This window comes from Neomonachus schauinslandi, chromosome 2 (assembly GCF_002201575.2).
Source record: "Neomonachus schauinslandi chromosome 2, ASM220157v2, whole genome shotgun sequence".
Classification (NCBI taxonomy): Eukaryota; Metazoa; Chordata; class Mammalia; order Carnivora; family Phocidae; genus Neomonachus; species Neomonachus schauinslandi.
In genome coordinates, this window is record NC_058404.1 from 73,001,565 (window position 1) to 73,029,310 (window position 27,746).

At 40.0% G+C, this 27,746-nt stretch overlaps 1 protein-coding gene across 1 annotated transcript in view; it reads left to right on the plus strand.

Annotated features, from left to right (window-relative positions):
- Positions 1–27,746, plus strand: part of DCHS2 (dachsous cadherin-related 2) — a 301,078-nt gene that overhangs the window by 186,574 nt on the left and 86,758 nt on the right. The window contains exons 3-4 of the mRNA XM_044913075.1: positions 631–822; positions 18,769–19,000. Of these exons, the coding sequence (XP_044769010.1) occupies positions 631–822; positions 18,769–19,000 (424 nt within the window). The remainder of the gene's footprint in view (positions 1–630; positions 823–18,768; positions 19,001–27,746) is intronic.

Consider the following 27,746-nt stretch of genomic DNA (forward strand, 5'->3'; position numbering starts at 1 on the left):
CCCACTGGGCAAGGTGCCTCTGTGCAGTGGTCAGTGAGCATGACTGTGCAGGGTCCTGATGGGGGCATTATTCCTGCAAGGAAACCTGGCTTAGATACTCAAATCTCCTACTCCAGGGTGAATTGTGTCAACTGGATTGGGTTACTAGTAATCATGCCACTTACTGTCTTGATTTCTCTGCCCTCCCATGCTGCTCTGAAGGGTGGAGGTGGGATGTTGAGCCCAACACTTGAAAAGCTTGGGTATGAGAGGGAATCCACAGATATGCTGTCAAACTGTTAACATGGGGATGTTTTTAAAGCCTTGAAGTTGGATGAGATCACTTAGGCATGATGAGAGGAATAAGAAGACAAAGGGCCGAGGGCTGAGCCTCGGGGAACTCAAACTTTCAAGATCACATGAAAGTATAGGAACAGGCAAAGGAAACTGAGGAGAACTCAGACAAGGAGGAGGAAAAGTGAGGGTGAGCTGTCACAGAAAGTAAAAGAGAGTGAAAACCAAAGCCTATACTTTGTGAATGAATGGCTGTAGGGATACCTCGGTTGTACAAATCATGATAGTAATTCATGACCAACTGAAAAGTAATGTTAACATTTCCATTTCCTTACCAACCACCCTCTTGTCTCATAGGTTAAAGCTTCTGATGCAGATGCAGGACTCTATGGCTTTGTGGAGTATTCTCTTTATGATGGATTCCAAAGCTATGACGTGTCTCCAGCATTCCAGATCGACCCACATGATGGGCGAATCTGTGTTTCTCAAGATATCGATAGGGAGAGGGATCCCGCAACCTATGATCTCTTGGTGAAAGCTAAGGATGGGGTAAGTGTTCATGTATGAAATCTCAAACATACTCAACAGTGAACCACTGTCTACATATCAGAGAGTACCATTGATTATCAATTAGCCAATCTTGTCTCACAAATCACTACCTCTTTCTTTTGCAAATAACAGACATTATATATCATTTCATCCATAAATAGTTCAATAATATCTATAACAGATAATTACTTTTTAAAAACATGACTACATGGGGCACCTGGGTGGCTCAGTCGGTTAAGCGTCTGCCTTCGGCTCAGGTCATGATCCTGGGGTCCTGGGATCGAGCCCCACATCAGGCTCCCTGCTCAGCGGGGAGCCTGCTTTTCCCTCTCCCTCTGCCTGCCACTCTGCCTACTTGTGCTCTCTCTCTGTGTCTCTGTCAAATAAATAAATAAAATCTTTAAAAAAATAAAAAATAAAACATGACTACAATAAATTAACGATAATTCTTTAATAATATCTAATATCCAGTCCATTTAAAATTTTCTGGATTATCTAAAAATGTCTTTTAAAAGATGACTTATTTGACTTAAGATCCAAATGAGTTCAAAATTGATTTGATTGCAGTATCCCTTCAGTTTCAGTCCATAACAGTCAGCTCCCCGCTCTCCTCCCTAACCTACCTTACCTTTTCTCTGATGGTATTTGTTTTTGGAAGAAATCAAATTATTTGCCCTGTAAATGTTCCACCTTCTGAATGTGGCTGATTACATCCTTGGGATTCATTTAATGTCTTCTTTTATCATATTTCCTATGAACTGACATTCTGAGCCAGAAGCCAGATTAGTTTTGGATTCATTTAGGTGGTGCTGCGTGCTTCTTACTCTATCGCCAGACACACGCCATTATTCCATTACAGGGTGCAGTGTGGTGGATGTTGAATTTTGTTATTCCTTTTGCATTTATTATCTGGAATTCTTCAAATAAGAATGTTCTCTCATCAACTATTTGATTATCCTGGAATACAATTCATAGAGGAGAGGCAGCATAATGCTTGATTAGTTCTATTTTATCTGTTTTTAGAATAACAAGTTGGTGCATTTACTGTCTCCAAAGGGTGTGGATGATTTTTTTTTTTAAAGATTTTATTTATTTATTTGACAGAGAGAGAGACAGCGAGAGAGGGAACACAAGCAGGGGGAGTGGGAGAGGGAGAAGCAGGCTTCCCGCCAAGCAGGGAGCCCGATGCGGGGCTCAATCCCAGGACCTTGGGATCATGACCTGAGCCAGGACCCTGGGATCATGACTTGAGCCGAAGGCAGACGTTTAACAACTGAGCCACCCAGGTGCCCCGGGTGATTTTTTTTCTAGTGTGATTATAAATTCCTGGATTTTTGTATATTTGATGTATTTCATACATTGCTGACATTCTCTCTGATGTTCATACTGACTCATCTTAGGTCAGTAGAGGCACCTTCAATTTGACTTTTAAGTCTTTTTTTGGTAAACTTTTAAATTGGCATATAAAATGCATGCATCAAGGTGCACAAATTATAGTATAATTTAGTGGATTTTTGCAAAATAAACACATGCGTGGAAGCAGATGAAGAAACATTACCTGAACCCTGAAAGCCTCTCTCTAGGCCTCTAGGCTTATCCCTTGCTTCCTGCCTTTCAGGTTAATCACTATTGACTTTTTTTTAATATTTTATTTATTTATTTGATAGAGAGAGCATGTGAGAGAGTGTGTGAGCTGGGGGAGGGGCAGAGGAAGAGGGAGAAGGAGGCTTCCTACTGAGCAGGGAGCCGATGTGGGACTTGATCCCATGACTCTGGGATCATGACCTGAGCTGAAGGCAGATGCTTAACCAACTGAGCCACCCAGGAGCCCCCATCACTATTGACTTCTAACAACAAATATCAAACAATGAATCATGGAACACTACATCAAACATTAATGATGTACTGTATGGTGACTAATATAATAAAAAAACCCACAAATATCATTTGCCTGTTTTTAAACTTCAGCGAATAGATTTATACGCTATGTTTTTATTGTTTCTTTGGTCCAACATTATTTCTAAGAATCATACATGCTGTTGTGTATAGCAATAGTTCGTTCATTCTCATTTGTTCATAGTATTCTTTTATGGGAAATTTGTGATAATTTTTTATCTATTCTATAATTGATGGCATATATTTTAGGCTATTACAAAAAGTGCTTACATTCTTATACATGTAATTTGGTGAACAAATATAAGCATTTCTTTTTTCTTTTTTAAGATTTTATTTATAGAGCACAAGCAGGGAAGGGGCGGGGAGGGGGGGAAGGTGCGTGCAGAGAGAAAGAAAATTTCTTTCTCCCTGCTGAGAGTGGAGCCTAACATAGGGCTTGATTCCATGACCCTGAGATCTTGACCTGATCCGAAATCAAGAGCCAGATGCTTAACCGACTGAGCAACCCAGGCCCCAAGCATTTCTATTGAGTATGTATTTAGGAGTGGAATCGCTAGATCTTAAGAAAGCCAAACAACTTTTCAAATGGTTGTACCAATTTATACTCCCACCAGAAGGGTATGAGAATTTCATTTGCTCCACATCCTCCCAACAATTGGTATTTAATGTCTTTTTTTTTTAAAGATTTTATTTATTTATCTGACAGAGAGAGAGAGAGAGCAAGTAGGCAGAGAGACAGGCAGAGGGAGAGGGAGAAGCAGGCTGCCCGCTGAGCAGGGAGCCTGATGCGGGGCTCGATCCCAGGACCCTGGGATCATGACCTGAGCCGAAGGCAGACGCTTAACCAGCTGAGCCACCCAGGCGCCCCGATTTAATGTCTTTTTAATTATAGCAATTCTGGTACCTAGTCAGTGGTGTATCACATTGGGGTTTTACTTTGCATTTCCTTGATGACTAATGAACTGAGCACTGTTTCATACGCTTATTGGCTGTTTGTAGAACTGATTTTGTGAAGTGTCTGTTCAATTCTTTACCCATTTTCTATTGTATTACTGGGTTCCTTTCTTGTCGATTTGTATGAATTCTTATATTTTTGGCATTCAAGTCCTTTGTTGTATATACTTATTGTGTGTATCTTTTTCCATTCTGTGGCTTGCCTTTTTACTCCCTTAAGGATGTCTTTTGAGGAACAGAAGTTGTTGATTCTAATAAAGCTTAGTTTATTAATTTGCTTACCTTTACAGCAAATTTAGAAGTATTTGCTATCCTTCTTAGAAGTAATTGCTTACCTTAGAGACATGAGGTGTCACCTTACATTTCCTTCTGAAAACTTTTTTATTTAACCTTTCATACTCATTTTTTCAATCTAGTGGGAGGAAGGTTTGTTATTTATTTTTTTCTAATATAGATACTGAGGTAACCATTCTTTCATGCTTACACTAGAGTATCACTTTTGTCCTAAATCATGTGCTGATGTACGTGTATGTCTATTTCTGGACACCCTATTTTTGACCTATTTGTCTACTATTGTACTAGCACCATACTCTCTTAATTGTTTAAGCTCTATAATAGGTCATGATATTGTATATTCTTTTCACTTTGTCCTTCATTTTCAAGACTGCCTTGGCTATTCCTGGCTATTCCATTTACATTTCCAAGTACATTTTAGAAACAGCTTGTTCAATTTTCGTTTCTTCTTTTTTTTTTTTTTTTAATTTATTTGACAGAGAGAGAGAGCACAAGTAGGCAGAGAGGCAGGCAGAGGGAGAGGGAGAAGCAGGCTCTCCGCTGAGCAGGGAGCCCGATGCGGGACTCGATCCCAGAACCCGGGGATCATGACCCGAGCTGAAGGCAGACGCTTAACTGACTGAGCCACCCAGGCGCCCCTCAATTTTCATTTCGTTACAGCAAAGATAACTTACTATATACACACTATTCTGCATTTTTATTTTTTCATTTAATTTATTTTGGAGATTTGCCTTGTTTCTTTTTTATCTGCTTACTACTCCTTTGTTGGGTACAGCTAACACCTCTCTGTCTAATCCTTTTTGAAAGTAATAGGCAGATCTACCTACTTAAGTCATGAGTTGTTGGGGAAAATGAATCTAAATATATTTACTACAAGTAAGCATGTAGAAACTACCATGAAAATGAAGTCATTTATATTTGATAAAATTAGCATGATTTGATTAGATTTTATCAACCCCTGACTATGTGGTTTTAGGAATTCTTGCTTCTTTGTAAGAAAAGATGTAAGAAACAAAAATAGGAATAAACAGAAGAATTTAGGTTAATTCAAATTACATGATTATTAAAGCTCAATATATACACACACACAAATATTAATGCAAGACTTCAAAAATATATATATATTTTTTAGAGAGAGTGTGTGTACGTGCACATATGCCTGAGCAAACTGGGGGGAGGGGCAGAAGGAGAGAGAGAGAGAGAATCTTAAGCAGGCTCCACGCTCAGCATGGAGCCCAACGTGGGGCTTGATTCCATGACCCTGAGATCACGACCTGAGCTGAAATCAAGAGTCAGACACTTAACCGACTGAACCACCCAGGTGCCCCCCAGAAATATATTCTTAATAGATTTTTGAGACAATTGTAAAAGCCCATCCTAGAAGTGAATAACCAGTTTAAATCCAATTCTGAGTAGTTGAATATCTGTTTCTAATTAGTTGGTTTCAGATGATCTTGTAAAAGTGTATACAGAAATTATCTTAGGGGCGCCTGGGTGGCTCAGTCGTTAAGCGTCTGCCTTCGGCTCAGGTCATGATCCCGGGGTCCTGGGATGGAGCCCTGTGTCGGGCTTCCTGCTCAGCGGGAAGCCTGCTTCTCCCTCTCCCACTCCCCCTGCTTGTGTTCCCTCTCTCACTGCGTCTCTCTCTGTCAAATAAATAAATAAAATCTTTAAAAAAAAAAGAAATTATTACCGGAAATTTTTTATTCCCCCAAAGCAGTGCAATTAATTAGGATTATTGGCACTGGAATAAAAAAATCAACCCAGTTATTTAATTTAAACCTCCTTGCTTTTGTCCATTTTCATTGGGAACCTACTCTACACAAGTTGTGAAGAATGCTTCCCCTTCCCCTCAGCTTACCGGACTCTATTGCAATGTTCAAGTGCATCTTTAGCCACACCATCTCTCCACAACTCTGCCAGACTGAACAAAAGGGATGCATTTTTTTATTTCCCAGCCAAAAGATATTTTATTTTAAAGATAATCATGAAAGTTTATACAAACAGACTGTGGCAGCTTTTTGCTAATTTTTAAGAAATCAAAGAAGAAATGATCTCCAGGTTGATTACTGCTATGGTCTGAATGTTTATGCACCCCCCCCCATTCATATGTTGAAAACCTAATACCCAAAGTGATGATATTAGGAGGTGGGGCCTTTGGCAAGTGATTAGGTCATGAGGGTGGAGTCATCATGAATGGGATTAGTGTTCTTACCAAAGAGGGCCCAGAGAGCCCCTTAGCCTTTTCTCCCAGTTGAGGGCACCAGGAGAAGTTGGCAAGCTCCCAGCCTTCACCAGAACTTGGCTGTGCTGCCACCTAATCTTGGACTTCTAGCCTCCAGAAGTGTGAGAAGTAAATCTCTGTTGCTCGTAAGCCACCCAGTCTGTGGTACTTTGTAAGAGCGGCCAGAATGGACTAAGACAATGTGTGTGAGTCATAACATTCTTCTGTTTAAAAACTCCTTGTAAGTTGTAGAAGGAAAACCCTCCAGCAAAGCACAACATATTTGTTTTGTTTGAACAGAAACAACCTCCCTGTGGGTACTTCATATTCAAGATCTCACCCTACTTTTCTGGTGATTCATCTTAAACCAGGCCCTGGCACAGACTGGAGCTGCTCTGTGCCCTGAGTGGTTTAATGTTGGTTTCATTATTATTTAGGGATGGGCAAGAAGATGGCTGCCATTGGGAAAAAAAGCAGTTTGTTATACTCACAGATTCCAAGACCGGGTTGGAGCGGGGAGGGCAGCGTATGCCACACCATGGCGTAGAGGTGGGGATGTGCACAATGGGAAGCGCTGGGGTTGGTGAGGAGTCAGAGAGAGAGAGAGAGGGAAAACTGTGGGCAAGGGCCTTTATTGTGGTTTTCAAGGGAAGGAATGGGAAAGGCAGAATAGGCAGGCTTAGGATTGGCTAGTTTGAGTACTTTCAACAAGCTCTGGGGCATAGAGACTGTCTCTAGCTGTCCTGGCACTTGGCCCTGGGGTGATTAGGGCAGGTGAATGGTGGCCTAGAGTGGTGAAGCATGGGAAAGGGTATGGTTGGGGCTTGGGGTCTAGATTGGTTGGTTTGCATTTGAAAAGCATGTTCACTGGGGCACCTGGGTGGCTCAGTTGGTTAAGCGACTGCCTTTGGCTCAGGTCATGATCCTGGAGTCCCTGGATCGAGTCCCGCATCGGGCTCCCTGCTCGGCAGGGAGTCTGCTTCTCCCTCTGACCCTCCCCCCTCTCATGTGCTCTCTCTCATTCTCTCTGTCTCAAATAAATAAATAAAATCTTAAAAAAAAAAAAAAAAGAAAAGCATGTTCACTGGATCCTGGGCAATCTTCCGGGATCAGCAAGGACAATTGTCAAAGCATCAGAACACAGAAAATAGAAGACATGGCTAATACACTGCCCTGGTATAGAGCCCCTCTTAGAGGAAGGCAAAGGGCTCCCCAGAGCTCTTGCTATACTTCAGGCTCTGGAAAAGAAAATCTTTGCAGCTACCTTGTTTTATTCAGCGTATTGGAAATAGCACCCAGTGATACTGAGAGAATTCACTATTCAGTTGAACTTTTGTCCCCAAATAGCATCTGAAATCATCAAAGACAGTTTCTGTCAGGGCCTGGGCTTTCAGCACTTTGTTGTCTTTGTGTCAGGCCCATGTGGTCCCAGCAAGTGTCACTCACCACTGCTAGGTCCTGTGTTGATTGTGCACATACTTTCCGTCAGGCACCACCAGTGAGTGCTCTTCCTCTTCATCTTCCTCCCTACTTTCCTCTCTGGTGTGATCATCCTCCTCATCTTCATCTCTTCCCTTTGCATCTTCTACCTCATCTCTGTCTTCTTCCAAGTTTATCTCCTTTGTGTACTCTTGAGTTTGTGAACCCATCGTATTCAAGTCTTCCATTTTTCCATCCTGCGGGGATCAAAGTAGTACAAATCATTCAGGATAAACTGGCAGTCCCTCGTTTCCAACATGCTCCCCTAAACAATAGAGAAGCTCACACTTCTTGGTCAGCATGGCATTGGTATAGGGACTTGGCTCTGTCGGAGGGCTGCTGGCTTCATCAGAACCATCTTCCTCCTTCCTGCCACCTGAGACAGAGAGCATTGGTTCAATGCTAATCATTGTCCCATCCTCTGTGACCACCTTTCTGGCCACATCCAGGGACTTCTGGGCGCTGGCGTCTCCACATTCCTGCTTGTTATCACTTTCAGGCTCTACTACTACTACTACTACTACTATTATTATTATTATTATTATATTTTGGCCTTGCCTATGTTTTTATTCTCTGACCCAGTCCCTTTAGCTGTCCTGCAAACCAGAGCCTCTTTGTGGTGTTATAGAAGTATGAGTCATCAAAGAAGTCAACTTCCAGACTCTCTTCTTCTTCCTTATCACAGACACCCCCAAAAAGCAGTGTCTGATGATTCAGGCCACAGCTATCAAAATGCTAGATCTAGGAGTGAGCTATATTCCCCAAGGGATAATCTGAGTCCACACCCATTTGCCTTTTTTTTCCTTCCTCAGACTTTAGTGGAGCATATCGGAATGTAGAGTGTGTTTGTCCACCTTTGTTGACTGTTTCCAATAACCTCCGTAGATGATTATGCTCCCCTATGGAGTGACAGAAATTTCGCAGCCCAGTTTGGGTTTGGGCCCTGTTCCTCACAGGACAGCTTGCTCTACATGAATGTGTCCAGGTCCTGCCTGTCATAGTGATAGATGTGATCCCTTGTACCCTCATGGAAAACACCAAAAAGAGTTAACCGTGTCTTCCAGGCTACCATCTGATACCCACTTTGACTTAAAGGGTCCCTTGTTGATTTGACTTGGTCTCCGGCCTTGGTTGCCAAATGAAGGGCCCAAAGATCTGTGTAGTGAATATGGTCAATTCATCTTTCTCAGGATGATCAGAGAAAAACACATTCAATGTAGGTGAAGGTGGGGAATGTGCATTTCTACAATCCGAGTGTTTTTAGCATCTCGTGTCTGGAGGTGGGCTATCGGAGCTTCAGGGTCTCCTCCTTCCCCAGCTCTTGGACATTTTCTTCTCTGTCTTAGTGGCCTTTTCTCCTTCTTCTCCATCATGTGGGTCTGAAGCCACACAGGGAGACCAAAGGAGGGGGCTGCTTGTGCAACCTGCTTAGAAGTGGATCCTTCCGGGGGCAGTTCTGGTGATGCATTTTTAAAGACAAACTAGAAAATTTGTCCCCCTCCCTCCCAATCATAAACATTATAACAGTTTACTATGCACTTTGTTTGGACTTAAAATTGCCTCCAACTTTCCTCTGTTTGCCTCAGAATATACAAGACCAAGCAACATAAGTGCTTATGTGAGTGTGTATGTACATGAGTGTCTATGTATCATGCAGTATTTATTCTGTTGCCTACATGATCTTTAAACATTTCTTCTGTGATGAGCTGTGCCTTTCTACAGGGTGAAGCCTGCATCGTCATCATTATTCTGTGCAATATCTACTAGCCCCATATGTCCCTAATCAAAAAGGTTGGTACCAATGCAGATAACCATCTAGCTTGGATCTGAAGAATAAATGAACTCAGACAAGATATTTTAGGTTCAAGATGTTGGATTCTAGGCCATAATGAATTTATTTAAAACAATGAACTGCACCTTGACAGAAGACCTTTAACTTTACATAATTACCCTCATAATCTATGGTCTTCCCTCTGATACTTTCTCTTTCTAATATATACCCGGAAAGCTCTTTGGAAGAAAACTGCTAGGAACCCATTTGCTGGTGGTCACTAAGAGATTGTTATCTGTCGATAGAAAATTATTTTCTTATAAAATACCTAGATGTTCTGGCCTTCTTTGCTGCTGCTCTATTTATCCTTGTGATGACTGTCAATATTTTTTTAATGTAATCACTTCTCCTATTCTGCTGGTATTCTGAAATAATCTATTTTTGCTGCTTCAGCTGCTGCTGTGTATCTCATACATGGAAGCCATGAGAATGCTATAAAATTGCATAATGGAAACAAATAATTGGATTACATTGGAGAGCAAGTGGTTTTTCACAATGAAGTGCTATAATTTAATTATTCCGTGCTTATCTCTAATTCCTTGTTTCCTTTTCCCATTCATTTTTGCCAAATGAATCTCTCTTTACGGTATGTATTTATTAACATTGTATCTCTATTTCTGTGACATCTGAATTCGGGAGCTGAAATATGTGTCTGAGATATGCTATTTCAACTCTATCTCACCACTCCAGGCTTAGGGGAGGGTTGTGTCAGGCTAGCAATATAGAAAGTAAATTGAGTTAGCCCTTCACCATTATATATATTCTTGATAAAATTTGGCTGTGGAAGTTGTGCTGCACAGCTGCGTGTAATTACGCAGAGAGATCTCTAGGAGCAAACTTGCTGAGTAAAAGCTCACACTCATCTTTCCCCCGGCTTTATTGAAATATAATTGATAAATAGAAATTATATACATCACGGTGTACAATATCATGTTTTTTTAAAAAGATTTATTTATTTGAGAGAGACAGAGAGTGCAGGGGGGAGGACAGAAGGAGGAGAGAGATAATCTGAAGTAGACTCCCCACTGAGCATGGAGCCTGATGCGGGGCTCAATCTCAGGTCAGGACCCTGAGATCACAGCCTGAGCTGAAACCAAGAGTCGGATGCTCAATGGACTGGGCCACCCAGGGGCCCCAAAGTCGTGTTTTGATATATGTACACACTATGAAGCGTTTACCACAATCAAGATAATTAGCATATCCATCACTTCACAAAGTAAGTGGTGAGAACACTTAAGATCTAGTCTCAGCAAATTTCATGTAATACAGTAATATTAGCTATAATCACGCTGTACATTAGACCTCCAGAGCTTACTCATCTTGCACAACTGAAACTTAGGGTGCACACATTTGAATTTTACTAGATTATGTTATCTCACTTTCCAATATTCAGTTGCTTTTTTCCTATCATATATTTTACTGATTACCACCCCTCTCACCCCGGTTTCAGGAATAAGCTGCTGCCCAGTTGCTCCTATTTTCTAGCTGGATTGTCTGAACTATATCTCAAACTGATGGCCTACCATTTTTTAAAATACACTACCAGAATTAACCCCTAAACGTCTTAAATACCACTCTACCTCATACTTATCACTAGAGGTTTAAGCCTCCCAGCCATCCGTTGTTATCCATATGCTCATCCCCATCCTGCTCTGTTCATCCTTTGATTTGAGTCAGTCTCCTAGCCACCCTCTCCCCCCTCCCAAACTCTTCTACCATGCCCTCTGGAACTCCTGGGCCATCACTTAGCAAACTCCCTCATAAACTCAACCTGGTCTCTGACTGCTCCTTTATGGTCTTGCCCTGATTAAAACTCCCGCCCCAGAGGATACCGATTCCTCTCCAGCCTTTCACAGAGAAGCCCCTATTCCACTAATCACAAACCGGGAGGGAGCTGTTGAGGTGGGTGCCTGCCTAATTAATTGCCCATTGCCACATCCAAATCATTTCTACCCCTTTCTCTGTCGAAAACCAATTCGCTTTTGGAAATTTATCTTGTCAGACTGTACCATGGACATGCTTTCTTGCTGCTGCCATATTCTAAGCCTCCTTGTCAGTTAGGACCTCTACACCTTACAGTCTTCCTCTCCACCACCATGTTTATTGAGCCATTCAACACCCTGAGCCTCTCACTTCCTTGACTTTCTCACTTCCAAGGATCATCACCCGTAATTGCACCACCTCTGAAATCTTGATCTCAAGCATGCTGTACTCTGATAAGCATTCTCCCTGCTGAAGAATACACACAGGACTCCATCCCAGGACCCTGAGCTCAGGACCTGATCCTGGGTGACTCAGAAGGACTGAGCCACCCAGGCGCCCCCTCTGATAAACATTCTGATCTTTCTGTCTCACTTACTGTAGCCTCTCCCTTCTAGCCTGTAGTTCTTCTCCCAGATTAAGATCTCTAGTTTATGGACCCATCAGGAAAGTCATTCGGTTGCAAAATCCCTTTAGTTCCCTCACTCCATAGAACTCTCCAGATGAAAACCGAGCACCGTCTAAACCCACCTCTGCCTTTTGTCCACATAACTGCTTGGTGGAGAAGTCCTGACTTTCCTGCCTACTATCCGCTCTCATTCTTTGCTTTCTTTCCCATTACCTTGTTAGAGATGTCTGTTTGCTTCAAAAGCAAATCTCTCTGATGTTTGGGGTCCTACCCCTTGCAGCCATCCTACAGGCATCACTTTTGTAAGTGTTTTCTCTTTTTCCTACATCCCCAATACCTGAAATTCTATTGAATATCTCCCATAAGCATACAAAGCATAGTAACAGTTTTTATCTTTAAAAAAACCTCTTTTTAAATTTCATGTACTTTTTTAGAAAACCATTTTATTTCTTTTCTTTGACTGCAAATCTGCTTAAAATAGTTGTGTCTCCTTTCCTCACTTTGCGGTCTTTCTTTGACCCATTCTTCCCATCCAACCTTTCTAATAAAACTGCTTTTATGAACATGATTTCTCTTGTGCCACATCCCAGCATTCTTTCTTTATGTTCATTTTATTCAACTTCTCAGTGAACTTGAAATGATTCTTTGGATGCTGCGTCTCTTGACTTTAGTGACATCTGTTTTGTTCTGTTTTGTTTTCCTTAACAAATTGGACGCTCATTTCCCTCCACCTTTGCTCACTGAATTATGAACTCTAGGACAAAATGCATGGACAAAGAAAACTGCAGCCCACAAGAACTAAGAGATATGAAGAATAGATATTAATATTTTACTGTTCAAGAGCCATAGAAGGCAAGAATAGAGAGAATGGATAGTAGACAATGGCCAAAGTAGAAATAGAAATAATGGCAGAAACTTTTTCATATCTGCTGATTGCCCTAGACAACCAGCCTCCAATATCGTATGCTTTCAAGCTTGGTCCTTTCCCAAACTACGCCCAATTTTCACAGCACGCCTTGAGGGGATGGGAATTCAGGTAGATTGGTTGAGTCTCTTCCTATAATTTTTTTAAAGTTTTTATTTAAATTCCAGTTAGTTAATATACAGTGTGATAATCGTTTCAGGTGTACAATACAGTGATTCAACTTTTCCGTACAACACCTGGTGCTCATTACAAGTGCCCTCCTTCACCCCCATCATCTATTTCACCCACCCCCCCCCCCACCCACCTCCATTCTGAGGTGATTCCCATTCTCATTTTAGTTTTAATCACTTAATCTTTAAAGATGTATTTATTTATTTTAGCGCATGAGCGGGAGAGGCAGAGGGAGAGGAAGAGAGAATCTCAAGCAGACTCCCCAGTGAGCACAGACCCCCTCACTGGGCTCCATCCCAGGACCCATGAGATCAGGACCTGAGCAGAAACCAAGAGTCAGATGCTTAACTGACTGAGCCACCTAGACACCCTAATAACTTCATCTTTAAAATTATAGTGACAGACTCCTTTCTCTCACTATAATTTAAACAATGAAGTGATTAAAGTTATGTCAAAACCAACCACAACTTGTTGATAGAAAGAGAAAGAATAAGAAAACCTTAAGAAATATTCATGGATGGAATTTATGGGGTGTATTACCTGTTCCAAACTTAGCAGCTTAAAATAACAAACATTTACTATCACACAATTTCTGAGGGCCAGGAATCTGGAAGCAGCTTAGCTGGGTTGTTCTGACTCAGCATGTCTCAGAGGCTGCATTATCAGGATAGTCTTGACCAGGGACACAGAAGATTAGTTACAGAGAATTGAGAGGTGAACACTATGAGGGAAATGAAGAAAAATGAGTTAAGATTAGCTTTCTCCACACCGTGTTCTGTGGGATCCTTGTCTCCTGTTCCTTCCAAAGGGGGTTCTGTGGTCAAACAGGAATGGGGAACACCTCAGAACTCACCCCCTCTAGAAATGGGCATAGGGAAGGCTCTGGGAGAAGTCCTGAGGCACAGGATCCATTTGACTTGGTTTTTCCAGCATTTCCCCAACTTTTTGACTAAGGGACACCTTTATTTATTCATTTTTAAGACACATTTTTTTAAGGATTTATTTATTTGTTTTTAGAGACAGAGAGCACGCGTACTTGTGTGCACGAGCGGGAGGGGAGGGGCAGAAGGAAAGGGAGATAGAATCTTAAGCAGACTCCACGCTAAGCACAGAACCAGACACGGGGCTGGATCCCACAACCCTGAGATCACAACCTGAGCCGAAACCACTGAGTCAGATGCTCAACTGACTGCACCACCCAGGCACCCCAAGACACATCCTTTAACTGCTACCTCAAATATCTCTGACCCCTAGATTTGATCATGCCCCTTCATTAAGGACAGCAATAGTGTCCTTAATTTAAGGATATGGGAAGAAAACAGAACTTTGAATTTTATCCTTTTGAACTTCACTTTTGTGATATTTTAATATAAATAATACATTAACATAGTAAATGTAAAATAAATAAGTATGAAGGGTGTACCTGCCACATTTTTTACTGATACAAAGAATCCCCTGGTGTACAGGATAAAGTTATCCTACTTCGCATGTTAGTCAGGTTCCATGAATCTGACTCTCCAGGCTTTTCTCTAGACCCTGCCCAACCTCTCCCTGGACTTGCCCACTAGTGTGTTGACCCTTCTTACAACATGGCAGAGAATTTGTTTAAATGTTATTACATTTTCTAGGATATCATTTTCACCTGAAATATCAGTTTGTCATTTTTTTTTTGAAGAGTTTCTTTGAGCGAAAATTGATTTGAATCTGGCAGCACCAAATTAGAAGTGGTTAGCAGCACTTCACCGTCAGGAGCTGGGGGGAGACTTTAGTATAGAGAAGAAGCAGAAGCAAAGCTAGGAAATTATTTGATTGGCCATAGCTTAAGTGGCCAGATTCTATTCCTGTTCATCGTCTTTGTGGCTTTGTTATCTACCTATAAACTGGACTGGGTCCTGAATTATTCTAGTTTCCTCAAATATCTGTCTATGACTCTTCAAACTAACATTTCCAGTACTTTCCCAGCCTTCCTGAGTTGGAATCATTAACAGCAAAGGCTGCCCTTACCCTCATTGGAAGGGACCATACTGGGTCCTCCTTGATTCCCAGATGGCAGCCAACCTTTAGGGCCTTGAACATTGGGTCCATATCTCCCAATTTCAAAAGGCTCCTCCAGACTTTTGAAACTGCACACCAGCTGGGGATCCCAAATCCTGTTTGTTTTTGAGCACCCATCTCAAGGATTCCTTCAGCATTGAGGTTTCTCTCCATTTAGTGTTCCTGGTGTGTGCCAACATCTGAATCATGAAGATCCATGATCCTTTATCTGTAGTTCTGAAGCCCCAAAGTGCTCAGATGGAAAGTTTATTTTGTTTTATTTTATTGTTCTTTTTTTTTCCATCTATACCAATATTACATTAGCAATCAAAAGTAATGCCTTAAATATTTTGGTAAAAATTGAAGAGAGCAGAGAGATTGATGATAGTTTTGCATGAAAAGAGAATTATGCAATACAATTTTATAAGATTCCAAATGTAAAAGAAATAATGAGAGGACACATAGTACCATCATAGTTGATTAAAACAGAAACCTGGGATGGGCATTAGAATTGACCTAATTCAATATCCCCTCAAGATGGAAAGTTTTAAAACCTCATCTGGTGAGACACCTGATTTGAACCAACGTGAGGCCATTCATGTTTTAAAAAATCTCCCTAAATGTGTCTATTCATACATTTTGCTGCAGAATATTAAGTGTTTGATTACGCAGTACCGCCCCAGACCCGACTAGGTACACGCACTCTATTGCCTTTCTAAAACTTGAAACAGTCCAAGTCAAATCTATCTGGCCCCAGGTATTTAGGAAAAGGGGTCTGTGAAATCTTATAATTGATAGTGATTAACTATTATAAATGCTTGCATACGTATTATATCTCCCCTTCTAGTAACAAGCCTGCAAGGTGAGCAGGTCCCTGCTTTACAGAAGAGGTAGCCCAGACTCAGGGACTATCTGATTTTCTCCAGTCTATGGTCCCAGATGCAGGCAGCGCAGACATTAGACCCAGATCATTGGCTCCAGATTGTTTCATGGTGCCGTAAACCCAGTTGTACAGTGTTTGTCGCGTAGTCGCATAGATTGTAAGTCCCTTGTCAACAGGGACTCTGCCTTCCTTTTTTCCTCTAAGACTGAGTCCGTGGTTGGCATTGCCCTTTGCATAGTGTTTAAACAAGCCTTTCATGAAAGGTAGAATTTATACCATAACAGTACTTTAAAAAGTCTAATTTAAAAAAAGTCACCAGAGGCTTTGGGGACAGATGAATCTCTGGTCCAGTTCTAGATCTGCAATTTACACTCTCATTTACCTTGGGCAAGTCACTTAGTTTCTCTGTGCTTTGGTTTTCTTATCTGTAAAAATGAGAGAAACTATAAAAGTCTTAGAAAGGGGGATTAGAACAATTGAAGGAGAAAATCCACGAAATACACAACACACATTCACAAATGTTATTATGAGAAGAAAGCACCCCACTGATGAATTCAACAGATGCCAATTGAATTCCTACAACTGGAAACCTGAGAGCTATAATAATTTCCCTGCAGAAAGATTCACTGTTCTATGAGAACAAGCTTTTCACTTTGTTCATCGAACATTTTACTTGTTTTTGGTAGCATTGCCTGATTGAGGATCTTCGTGGACAGCGTAGGAATTAACATTTTTGTTTTTAAAGATCCTAAGGTGGGGGAGTGATACTCATTTCTTCACATTTTCCCCACTTCTCATCCCTTCTCTTACCTGCTTTCTCATTCCCTCCTCAAACTGAGGTAACTTCTGGAATCCAAGGAGAAATACAAAAGGAAGGGGAAAGGAAAGGTCAAAGGAAAACAGAAGGGAGAAGGCAGGCAGGTTGGAGAAACAGCAGGGTCTCTGTCGGTTGCCCTGCAGTACTCTGTCTGTTGACCATCAGCCTGCAGCCCCTCTTGCTGCCCTCCACTGTGGACCTGCAGGCTATCCGGGGCTGCTGCAGACACAGCCCCAGGCTGCCCTGTAAGCATGGTGTGTGTGTGTGTGTGTGTGTGTGTGTGTGTGTGTGTGTGTGTGAAACGACACTTCCTTGTTTTCACCGCGGTCGCCCCCAGCCCCCATTTCTCCTGTCTCGTTGTTAACAGACATGGCCCTGGTTCTTTATTCAACTCAGAACATGGAAAACCACTCTATTTTTGAAGCTGTATTTCCCCATTGTTTTTTAGTCCCCAATGTCTAGGGTACTTGGGACCTCAGAGCATGAGAACCATTTCCAGGTTTGTTGTTATCCCAAACAATACTCTCTGCCCTCCCTCACTCTAAGCATGTGCTTCTTACACCGGCCTCTCTTTGCCTCCTGCCAAACCTTTCTTCTCCAGAATCTTCTTTCCTCTTTGCTCAGTGCATCCCTGAACTGTAGGGGGGAGAGGGAGGGAGGGAGGGAGAACAAGAGAGAGACAGAAAGAGAGAGAGAAGTGAGTGAGAAAGCCCAGGCTGTTGTGACTTACCAAGGATTTTTGTCAAAGATGAAAGTATCCAAATGTACCAGACAGAAATGGAAAATGGTGCTTTAAAGTAGGAACACATGTTTTACTTTAGAAAAGTAAAAATTGCAGAGGATTATTTTCTTCTATTGTATTCTCTCCCCTCTCCTGATTTTTAGCTGGAGGCAACACAGAATAAACAGTATGGGATCTACTTCTCACTACTACTACTACTACTACTTTATGCCCTCTATTACCTTTCTAAAACTTGAATAATTCAGAATTCCAAAACAAATCTGGCCCCAGATATTTAGGATCAATACCTCCACTGCCACCATCCACTCCAGACTTGATGATTCCAATAGCCTCCTAACTGGTTTCCCTCTTTCCACCCTTGCTGCCCTCCAGTTTATTATGAACGGTGTAGCTAGAGTGACAGTTAAAATCTAAGTCAATTCAAGCCTCTCTTCTGCTCAAAACCCTCCAATAGGTCCTCCTTTCAGAGGCCTATGGAACTCCGCATGACCTGCCCCTACCATCCTGACATCACCCCATTGGCTTCCTTGCTGTTCCCTGACAGGCCTGGCTGTACTCCTGCCTCAGGGCCTTTGCAGTTGCTCTTTCCTCTATCTGTTATGCTTTTCCTCTAGATTACTGAAGTCTAGCTCCCTCACATAGGTCAGTCTTTACTCTGCCTTCTAAGGAGAGTAAAGACTGACAATCTTTTCTAAATTACGTCTTCCTCCAAAATTTCTTTACCCTTCCTCTTTAGCACTTAAAAATTATCCTAGGGATAAAAGTATTTGGTGTTTGTTTGTTTGTTTGTTTTTCCTCTTTGGACAACAGGAAAACTTGCCTTGAATATCTTTGGCCTGTAGTGTGAAATTATTGCTTCATAGGAGTTTTAAGTGGTAATCTCATCCATGTTTAAGAATCAGCACTGAATGGGGCGCCTGGGTGGCTCAGCTGGTTAAGTGTCTGCCTTCGGCTCAGGTCATGATCCCACGGTCCTCAGATTGAGCCCCACATCGAGCCCCACGTTGGGCTCTCTGCTCAGCGGGGAGCCTGCTTCTCCCTCTCCCTGCCCGCCCCCCTGTTTGTGCACTCTGTCTCTCTCTGTGCGTGTCAAATAAATAAATAAAATCTTAAAAAAAAAAAAAGAATCAGTGCTGAAGTACGGATACCATGCTATTACATGTGAACTCATATCTCACGGTTAAAAGTAAAATGAGTATCTATCTTTTCTGTTGTTTTAAAATTCTATTCTAGGATCTTTGTCAATGATTCTGCATCTCAGGGTTCAGGAGAAATCCATTTGTAATCACTTCTCATTTATCCAACAGGGTGGACTAAGCGCGCAAGCTTTTGTTCGTGTGGAAATGGAGGATGTGAATGATAATGAACCTGTCTTTAACCCATCAACCTACGTGATGAGCATTAGCGGCCAGACCCAGCCAGGCACCGAGATCATCAATGTTCTTGCCACTGACAGGGATTCTGGGATATACGGAACAGTGGCTTATGAGCTCATTCCAGGAGACCTGTCATCCCTTTTTACCATCGACTCCACTACAGGTGTGTGCTCTTGGAGCAATTTTCCTCTGAAATCAACAGCTTCCACTTTACAGCCAGAAAACTGGCCAAAGTGATTTTTTTTTTATTAGCAGGGATGTTGCAGGACTCACTTCACTTTCCAGAAGGCAGCAAGGTATATTGTAAAGATCCAAGGTTTTGTGATTACTTGAGACCCGGATCTGAGTTCGAGCCTTGTCTCCTACTGGTCTTACAATCTTTATTGGCCTGTCTCTTTACCTTAAAAGTAGCCCTATTAATTCCTGTGTTGCAAGGTTTTGAGAGGATTAGAGGCAGTAAATTATGAGAAACAGCTGGCTGATAGTATTTATTTTGCAAATGTTCATTCACTCCGTTCGTATGATCTTGCCATCTAAGGGTGATTTCCATGATTTCAGTGTATTAAGAGATAATTTAGTGCAAAGAGCATTGCGTGGACATCCAAAGTAGATCCCTTTCTTGTACTAGGTCTGGCATTCCCTAGTGTTTTGGGGTCTTAGTTTCCTTGTTTTTAAAATGATACCCAAAGCTCCTTTTACTTCTCTAATATAGCAATTGCATATCTGCCAAAGAAGTCCAGTGGATAAACTGAGTCTTTTAGAAATAATCAAAATTTAGGAGGTTATCATCCCCTTCTTATTGGTTTATTGTTAACAAAGTAATGTTTGAAATAGTTTATTACAGGAAAATCTAAAATTTCAAGTATATATTATTACATTGTAATACTTTTGAGATATTGGAGATGTTCTGGTCCCAAAATGGTGCTGCAAAAATAAACACACAAAAACTTTTTTTCTTTTACATTTCTCCTTCTTTTAAAAAAATTTAATTAAATTTTACTTCATTGTAGTAAGAACACTTAACATGAGCTCTGTCATCTTAACAAATTTTTAAGTATATAATGCAGTATTGTTGTCTGCAGGTGTAATGTACAGCCAATCTCTAGAGCTTATTCATCTTGCTTAGCTGAAACTTCATGCCCACTGATTAGCAATTTCCATCTCTCCCTCCTAGCTAGCCTCTTGCAACCATTACTGTCTTTGATTTTATGATTTTGACTATTTCAGAGACCTCATGTAAATGGAATAATGTAGTATTTGTGATTCTGTTACTGGCTTCTTTCACTCAACACAATATCTTCCAGGTTCATCCATACTGTTGCATTTTGCAGGATTTCCTTCTGTCTTAAGGCCAAATACTATTCCATTGTATGTATGTACCACATTTTCTTTATCCATTCATCCGTTGATGGACATTTAAGTTGTTTTTACAGCTTGGCTGTTGTGAACCTAGGAGTGAGGATATCTCTTTGACATTTTATTTCTTCTTTAAAGCACCTGACCTGAGCACAGGTAGAATGCATTTCTGTTGTGATGAGGATAATGTCAGGTGCTATATAGGTATTTTGTGTACATTGTCTTTATTGGATCTTCACAATACCCTCTGCAACAACCATTTTCGCTAGCAACAAACAATAATTTACACAGCAAATCTAACCATGTTAGTTTGGCTTCTAACCCAGCCCCAGTAGATGGAGAGTCATTGCTTCTTGCTTGGAAGGTGTACTTGCATCTGATGTGTGTGACTGGCTGGGGAACTAGTTGTTTACAATGGCAGTCTTAATAAGGCAGAACTTTCCTTGCTCAAAATAATCCACTGACATGGCTCCTTTAACGTTTCAAAGATCAGAAGAAAATACTTTTTTTTTTTTTAGGAAATTTAGTCTGCTTATCTTGGTTTTTTCAAAATCCGTCTAACCTCCTTGTCAAATTGTCAGGCCCTCTAGGACACTAGCATTGTCAAAAATATATAGGTCAGCCAGTTATCAGCACACAGGATCTAAAAGCATTTAGTAGATTGTTTTTAAAAGACATCAACATGCTCATCCTCTAGTTTTCCCTGGAAGGTCTTGAAGAATGAGCTGTACTGTGTTCTGTTTTTAGAAGAGATCTCTTGCTGCTCTGCTGGCTTCCATTCCTGGCGTGGGCTATAGGACAAATGCCATTGTTAATCAAGGAGAACGCTTTATGTGGGTCATTATCGAGGGAAGTATCACAGTATTTTTTTTTTTTTAAGCAAAGACCAAATTCATCATGGAAGTAGCTGTGGGTTATTATTGTTGGCAGTTTTGATGCCGGTTCATTTAGGTTGAAGACATTTTTCTAACAGTGCTCAGAATTTGGTTGCGCTTAATCGCAACTCATGAGAAATTCATGAGGCCTGGTAACGCTTTACTTTAACCTTTAGAAGAGAATAAACAGCATCACAACTAGCTATGGGGAAAAGTTGCCTAGTGAACAGGCAGTCTTCAGTTGGAACAGCTGAATTCAAGTTCATCTGTTGGCTGACCGCAACTCCGAATACATTTTCTATATCGTACGTAATAGTTAGGCTTCTAGGCCATGCCAAGAAAGCTAATTGAACTGTTGATGTTCTCGAAGAGTAGAACAAGGAGCTGTACTGAGATATGGTTTTCTTCTTCTGGATCTGCTTTTTGTTGTCATTGTTGTTGTTGCTGTGACCTATAGAAAGCTGGACTTCCTTGCTTCTGCCAAAAGGTCTGTCTTTACCGAAGCTGCCAGTGTAATTGCAGTGTCAAGAAATTGCCTCTATCAATATGTATTTGTAGAATGAATGAATAAGTGACATCTAGAAATAATTGAAAAGTGATTTAAATCCTTATTACAAATTCTTAAGAAACTGCAAGAGAGTGTCATTGATAACACAGAGCAAAATTTCATTTAAAATCTTCTTTCTGCATCACAGTGTGGTAGGTAATGCTATGGCTCACCCCCACTTTTCCTCAAAATTCTCCCAAACTCTTTCCACCTGGCTAGCACTTTTCTAGATATATATGCCAAGTATACGAAATATATTTGCATTTATATATAGTTATACAATTCTATAGATGTATAGCTGTATAGTTTTATATTATATGAGAAGAATATTGAGAATCAATGAGCTAATTTATATATTGTCACTTCTTCATGAATTACTCTTAGGAATCTCGCTTAGAGACATTTATTCGTTTGTTCACTGGTTCATTCATCCTTTCATTTTGATGCTTCCTCTATCAGACATGCTGTTTTCTAAGCTTGCACACTGTGTGCTATAGGCTCATGTTTTTCTGAAGACAAGAGATTGCCCATTGATCTCTTTGTGCCACAATCAAGACTCACACTTTAAAAATAGAGCTCTTTGACTTTCTGTGTTCATCTGGTAAGAAAAATGTTTTGGAGAAAACTGGAAGGGGGTGTGGTGATGTCATGGTTGTTTTCTCTTGTGGGTTTATCTTCCTGTTCTGTTTCTGGTTTTCTAAGTTTGTTGTTGGTTCAAAGAACATTTTTGTAAAATGTGCTTAGGCACCAGGAGAGATATTGAACTGAGCCTTCATCTCTCTTATTCTCAGTTAGTTGGGTTCCTTTGATGTGGGCACAAGGCCGACCACACTGTTTTGAGTTTTAAAAGAAGGAAATACAAGAGTCATGTTTATTAATAGCTCTTTTTATGTTTTTAATCCCATTTTATGAATTGTATGTAGATTTTTTTCTTATGTTGTTTGAAGTATTCCCTTTAGTAGCATGAAAAGAGTAGTTCTTTGGCTCCTTTGTTCTCCTATTTATTTAGTAATTTTATACTGAAGCGAACGTTACTGCTAACTCCGATTATTTTAAGGTGTCTGATTTCAAACATTTGTGTTGGCCATTTGCAGTAGCCCAACTACCTCTTTTGCTAGGATTACCTTTAGTTAAATTCTTCTGGTTTGCCTCTCTTCATAGAAGCAAGTTAATGATATAAAGAAAAGTCAAAGTTCTAAAGAGTGTAGCTTATCTATTCAAGGCAGAAAATGGAGGCAAGTTCATCCTTTCAAGACATATTTATTCAATACCTATTATGTACCAGGCACTGTTTGAAGTATTTGGGATACTTCAGTCAGTAAGACAGATAAAAATTCCTGTTCTCATAGAACTTACAACGAAAGCTTATATTGCTTTGCCTATTGTCTATTCTATGGTTAGTTGTGGTGTACACAAAATCCAAGTTTAGCATTACAGAAGAACAAGTAATTAAAAGGGTAAGTGAGTGAGTTAAAGGCAGCTACGCCTCCTTGTTTGGTTGTAACCTTTTGTTTGTACAGAGTGCGTGGATTTTAACATGGGCTGTGAGTAATGTAGCACAGACTCTATTTTTCTTTATTTCAAGGGCAGATCTTTTTCTAATGTTAGTTTTAAGCTCACATTTCATATCATGTACCGATCTCATAATTCTTCGTGATTGCCATTTTCCTACATTTAGAACATTCTGATATGTAGCTAATAAATTAAAACCACATCTCATTCCATAAGGGATGTGAGCCTACTTAGGCCAAAAATAAATAAATAAATAATGACTTCCTTTTATTTTTAAGACAGGGACTGAAATTAATCATGAACACCTAATCAGTGTGTGTTGCTTTTGTAGGAAACAAAAGCATATTAGAGAGTTTTCTTATGAGTTTTTCCAGTATAAGATCACAGACTCTTGGGAACCTTACAATTCAGCTCCCTTATTTAGTGGAGGAAGAAATCGAAGCTGAAAGGGATTCAGTGACTTGCCTAAGGATACACGGTGAATAAATGGCAGAATCGGACTTAAACCCTCTCCTGGACCCGTCATCTGTCCCTTATTGCTCTGTCTCAGATGATAACACCTTTCAATATTGTTTCCATATATTGCCTGTTTGAGCCTTACATCAATTTATGGCATAAGCAAAGCGGATGCTTTTGTGCCCATCTGCAAATTAAGAGAAGAAAGGCCCTCAGAGTATTAGTGACTTGCTGAGGGATTTGTTGTTACAACCCTGACACTTGAATTTACTTCTTGGACTTCCTTTTAGGGCTCTTTCCATTATTATGTCTTTTTTTTTTTCCTTTTAAACTAAACACAAAGCTAAGATAAATAGAGGTTTCATTGTCTCAACTAAATAAGGTAGAAAAGTGATCTTTCATTGTGGCTTCTTATATAAGCCTATTTGAAATACCAAATTATCTCCTGATTTATTTGCTCTTCTCAACTGACTACATAGAATTTGGTGGAATCTTCCAAAATGGGTATGTTTCTCTTAAGAATCCTTTTCATTGTTGATACGAGACAAAATTTTCAGTCTGTTCCATTCCTTTCAGCCACTACCACTTAGTAACCCAGATTCGTGTGTGAAATAAATAGCATAATGTCACCTATTTACTGAATAAGTTTCTATATTCTCACAAACTGAAAATAGGAAAGGCATCATAAATACCAATAACCAATAAGATATTGATATTGACATCCCATAGTTTTTGGTCTGTCTCTGTTTTTGAGAAAACCAAACTTATAGACTCCATGTTTGGTGATGGTCATGATTTTGTGCTTGTTTGTTTGTTTGTTTGTTTGTTTGTTTGTTTGAAGTAGGCTCCACACTCAGCATGGAGCCCAGTGCAGGGCTTGAACTCAAGACCCTGGGATCAAGACCTGAGCTGAGATCAAGAGCTGGATGCCTAACCAGCTGAGCCACCCAGACGCTCCTTACACTTGTTTTTGTTCTTAACTGTCCCATAGTTTGTAAGTCTAGTAATGACCCACAGGTTATTTTCTGACTATGAATGACAACCTTGGTTAAGAGCATCTCATCTTTTTCAGGAGATTGGATTTTGAAAGTCAGTATTTCTTAATTAGTAGAATTATATGTATATTAGATTTTAATTAAGAGAGGACCTTTGTCTTTGAGTTCTTTTATTAGTCTATCAATTAAAAAATATTTCATCCTAACATTTTCCTCTATTTAAATAAGAAGTGACAAGATAAAGAGCATAGACAAACATTATTGCACATTATAATTGTATGTACAAATCCAAGTACTCAGTAATTCAAACATAAAATAAGCAGAGCTCGTGAACAGCCAGTAAATTAATCAACTTCTATTTTTCTAAAGGTAAAGTTTGTCCCCTGCTGACAAATGTACCACAATGATTAATGATAACTGGTTAATGATAATTTGCAAATGTCATGAAAAAATGAAAGCCAAGTAATCACTGTACTTTAAAATATGAAAATATAAACCCATAAATTCTAAGCTGACAAATATATGGGCAAACAGAGCTATTCATTTTATTGACCATCTTGTTATTTATTACATATATAAATATGTATATTTATAAGTAATATGTATTATAGAGCTATATATAATATTTATAATATTATATAATATTATATAACATGTAATATATTCTGGTCCCTCCACTTTTTTTTTAAGATTTATTTATTTATTTGAGAGAGAGAGAGAGTATGTGAGTGGTGGGGAGGAGCAGGAGAGGAAGAGAGAGTTTCAAGCAGAATCCAAGCATAGTCAAGGGAGAGTTTCAAGCAGAATCCAAGCAGAGCCTGACTCAGGGCTTGATCCATGACTCTGAAATCACGACCTGAGCCAAAACCAAGAGTTGGATGCTTAACTGACTGCACCATCCAGGCACCCATGGCCCCTCAACTTTTAATAGACACCTCAGTTTATTTAAAATGCTGGATTCAGAAAGACCTAAATGTGAGGCATGAATCCATCAAAATCCTAGAGGAGAACTCAGGCGGCAACCTCTTTGACCTCAGCCGCAGCAACTTCTTGCAAGACACGTCTCTAAAGTCAAGAGAAACAAAAGCAAAAATGAACTATTGGGACTTCATCAAGATAAAAGCATGAGGATGGAGATAACATCCGGTTCCTCATCTTTCATCTGGGGGTGGGGATCATTAAATAGATGATTCTCACCAGAGATAATATGCTTTTAAGTAGCAGTGTAACCATAGTACAGATATTTATTTTATGAGATTTCACAATTTACTCTATGTTACTCTATGTTATTGTGGTACATTTGCCAGTAGTTTGAGTATTTATAACATAATTTTTGTTTGTATCTTGGGAATCACATGTTCAAACAGTTTTATATAATTTCTGTAAAGCATGATTTAACTTCAGCAATTCATTGAATTGAATACAGGTCTCCTAAATATATTCATTTGATATATATATATATATATATATATATATATATATATATATATATATAACATATATGTTTGTAACAAACATATCTTCTTTTCCTGGATATTTTAACATTTTAATATATATATATTTCTAATTACAAAGTTAACATATTGTCTTAGTCCATTCAGGCTGCTCTAACCAAACACCACAGACTGGATGGCTTAATAACAGACATTTATTTCTCACAGTTCTGGAAGCTACAAGTCTGAGATCAAAGTACTGGCCAATTTGATTCCTGCTGAGAGCTCTTTCCGGCTTGTGGACAGTTGCCTCCTCTCTACTTTCACATGGTGGAGAGAGAGTGAGCTCTCTGATGTCTCCTCTTATGAGGACCACTAATCCTATAAGATCAGGGCTCCACCCCTATGACCCCATTTAACCTTAATTACTTAGTCCAAATGCAGCCATACTGGGGGTTAGGACTTCAACATATGAATATTTAAGGGACACAATTCAGTCCATAGCACATATGCTCATTAAAACAATAGGAATATAAGAGGTAGAAAATGAACTGTCCCATAATCTCAACCCATAGGAGATGACCTCTCTTGATCATTGTTCAGATCCTTCCATGTTTTCCAGTGTGCATATTTTTCCGTGTGTGTTTGTGGGGGGGGATGGGGTACAAATAAAGTATGTGTTAGTATTTATGATGATACTTTACAAATTATTCTGTATTTTTCCCATATAAAATGTAGCATGTAAAATCTTCCTAGATGAAAACGTGTATATTCATTCTTTTTAGATGCCACATTAACATTCTATTGTATTAATCTGCCACATGGATTGAACCATTCATTTTTTTTCTTGTGCTGTCTCTTTAAGGGTGGGCACTCAGTTTCCTCTCACCCTTCCATCTCTCCCAGATCCCAGCCTGCTAATTTTTAAAATTCCGGGTTTTAAGTTCCACTGGTTATAAGAACTCATGAAATTCAGCTCCTCTGGTTTTCAAAGCCAAATGTTATGGGGATTCATCCTTCCCGTGAGGGCTTCCTGGTGTGGGGGTCTTCCCTCTCCTTTCTGGCACTGTCCCTCCCTCCTGCAGACTGTTCGTGAGTCTGTTTAGTTCCAGACCATGTCTCAACCCTTTCTGCCACATCTCTTATTATTAGGATACTAAATTATTGTTTATATATTTTCAAAATGTTGTCTTTTGATTTTATTTATACATCATTAAGTAAATTAAGGAATACATGAATGAATAAGAGATCAAAACTGTTAATTAAAATACATGTTATACTTATGATAAGCATGTGTATGCAGGCCACTGTGGGATCATAGAAGGTGGATCTAAAGCAAAGTAGAGGGTATATGCAGGTCACCTATACCAGGCAAGACTTGAGCTGTGCTTCAAAATGTGACTAGAAGTCAGAGAAGATGAAGAAGTTGTTCTAGGAAGAGGATACAGCAATCCAAATGGAAAAGAGCAAGGTCTATCCTGGAAATTATAAATAGTTCACTGTGTCTGGAGCAAAAAGGGCTGTACAGAGATGGGCTATGGAGGTGGAAAGGGCTCATTTACCAACAACTTGGTCAATATAGAGAAGGCATTTGAACTTCACCCTGAAACTCTGGGGAGGCACCAACATGTCTAGACTTGGATTTTAGGAAGACTATTCTAATACAAGTATGAAAAATGGTTCAGAAGGAGTCCTCTGGAGTCAGGAAGACCAAGTTGTGGTCTAGTTGAGGCAG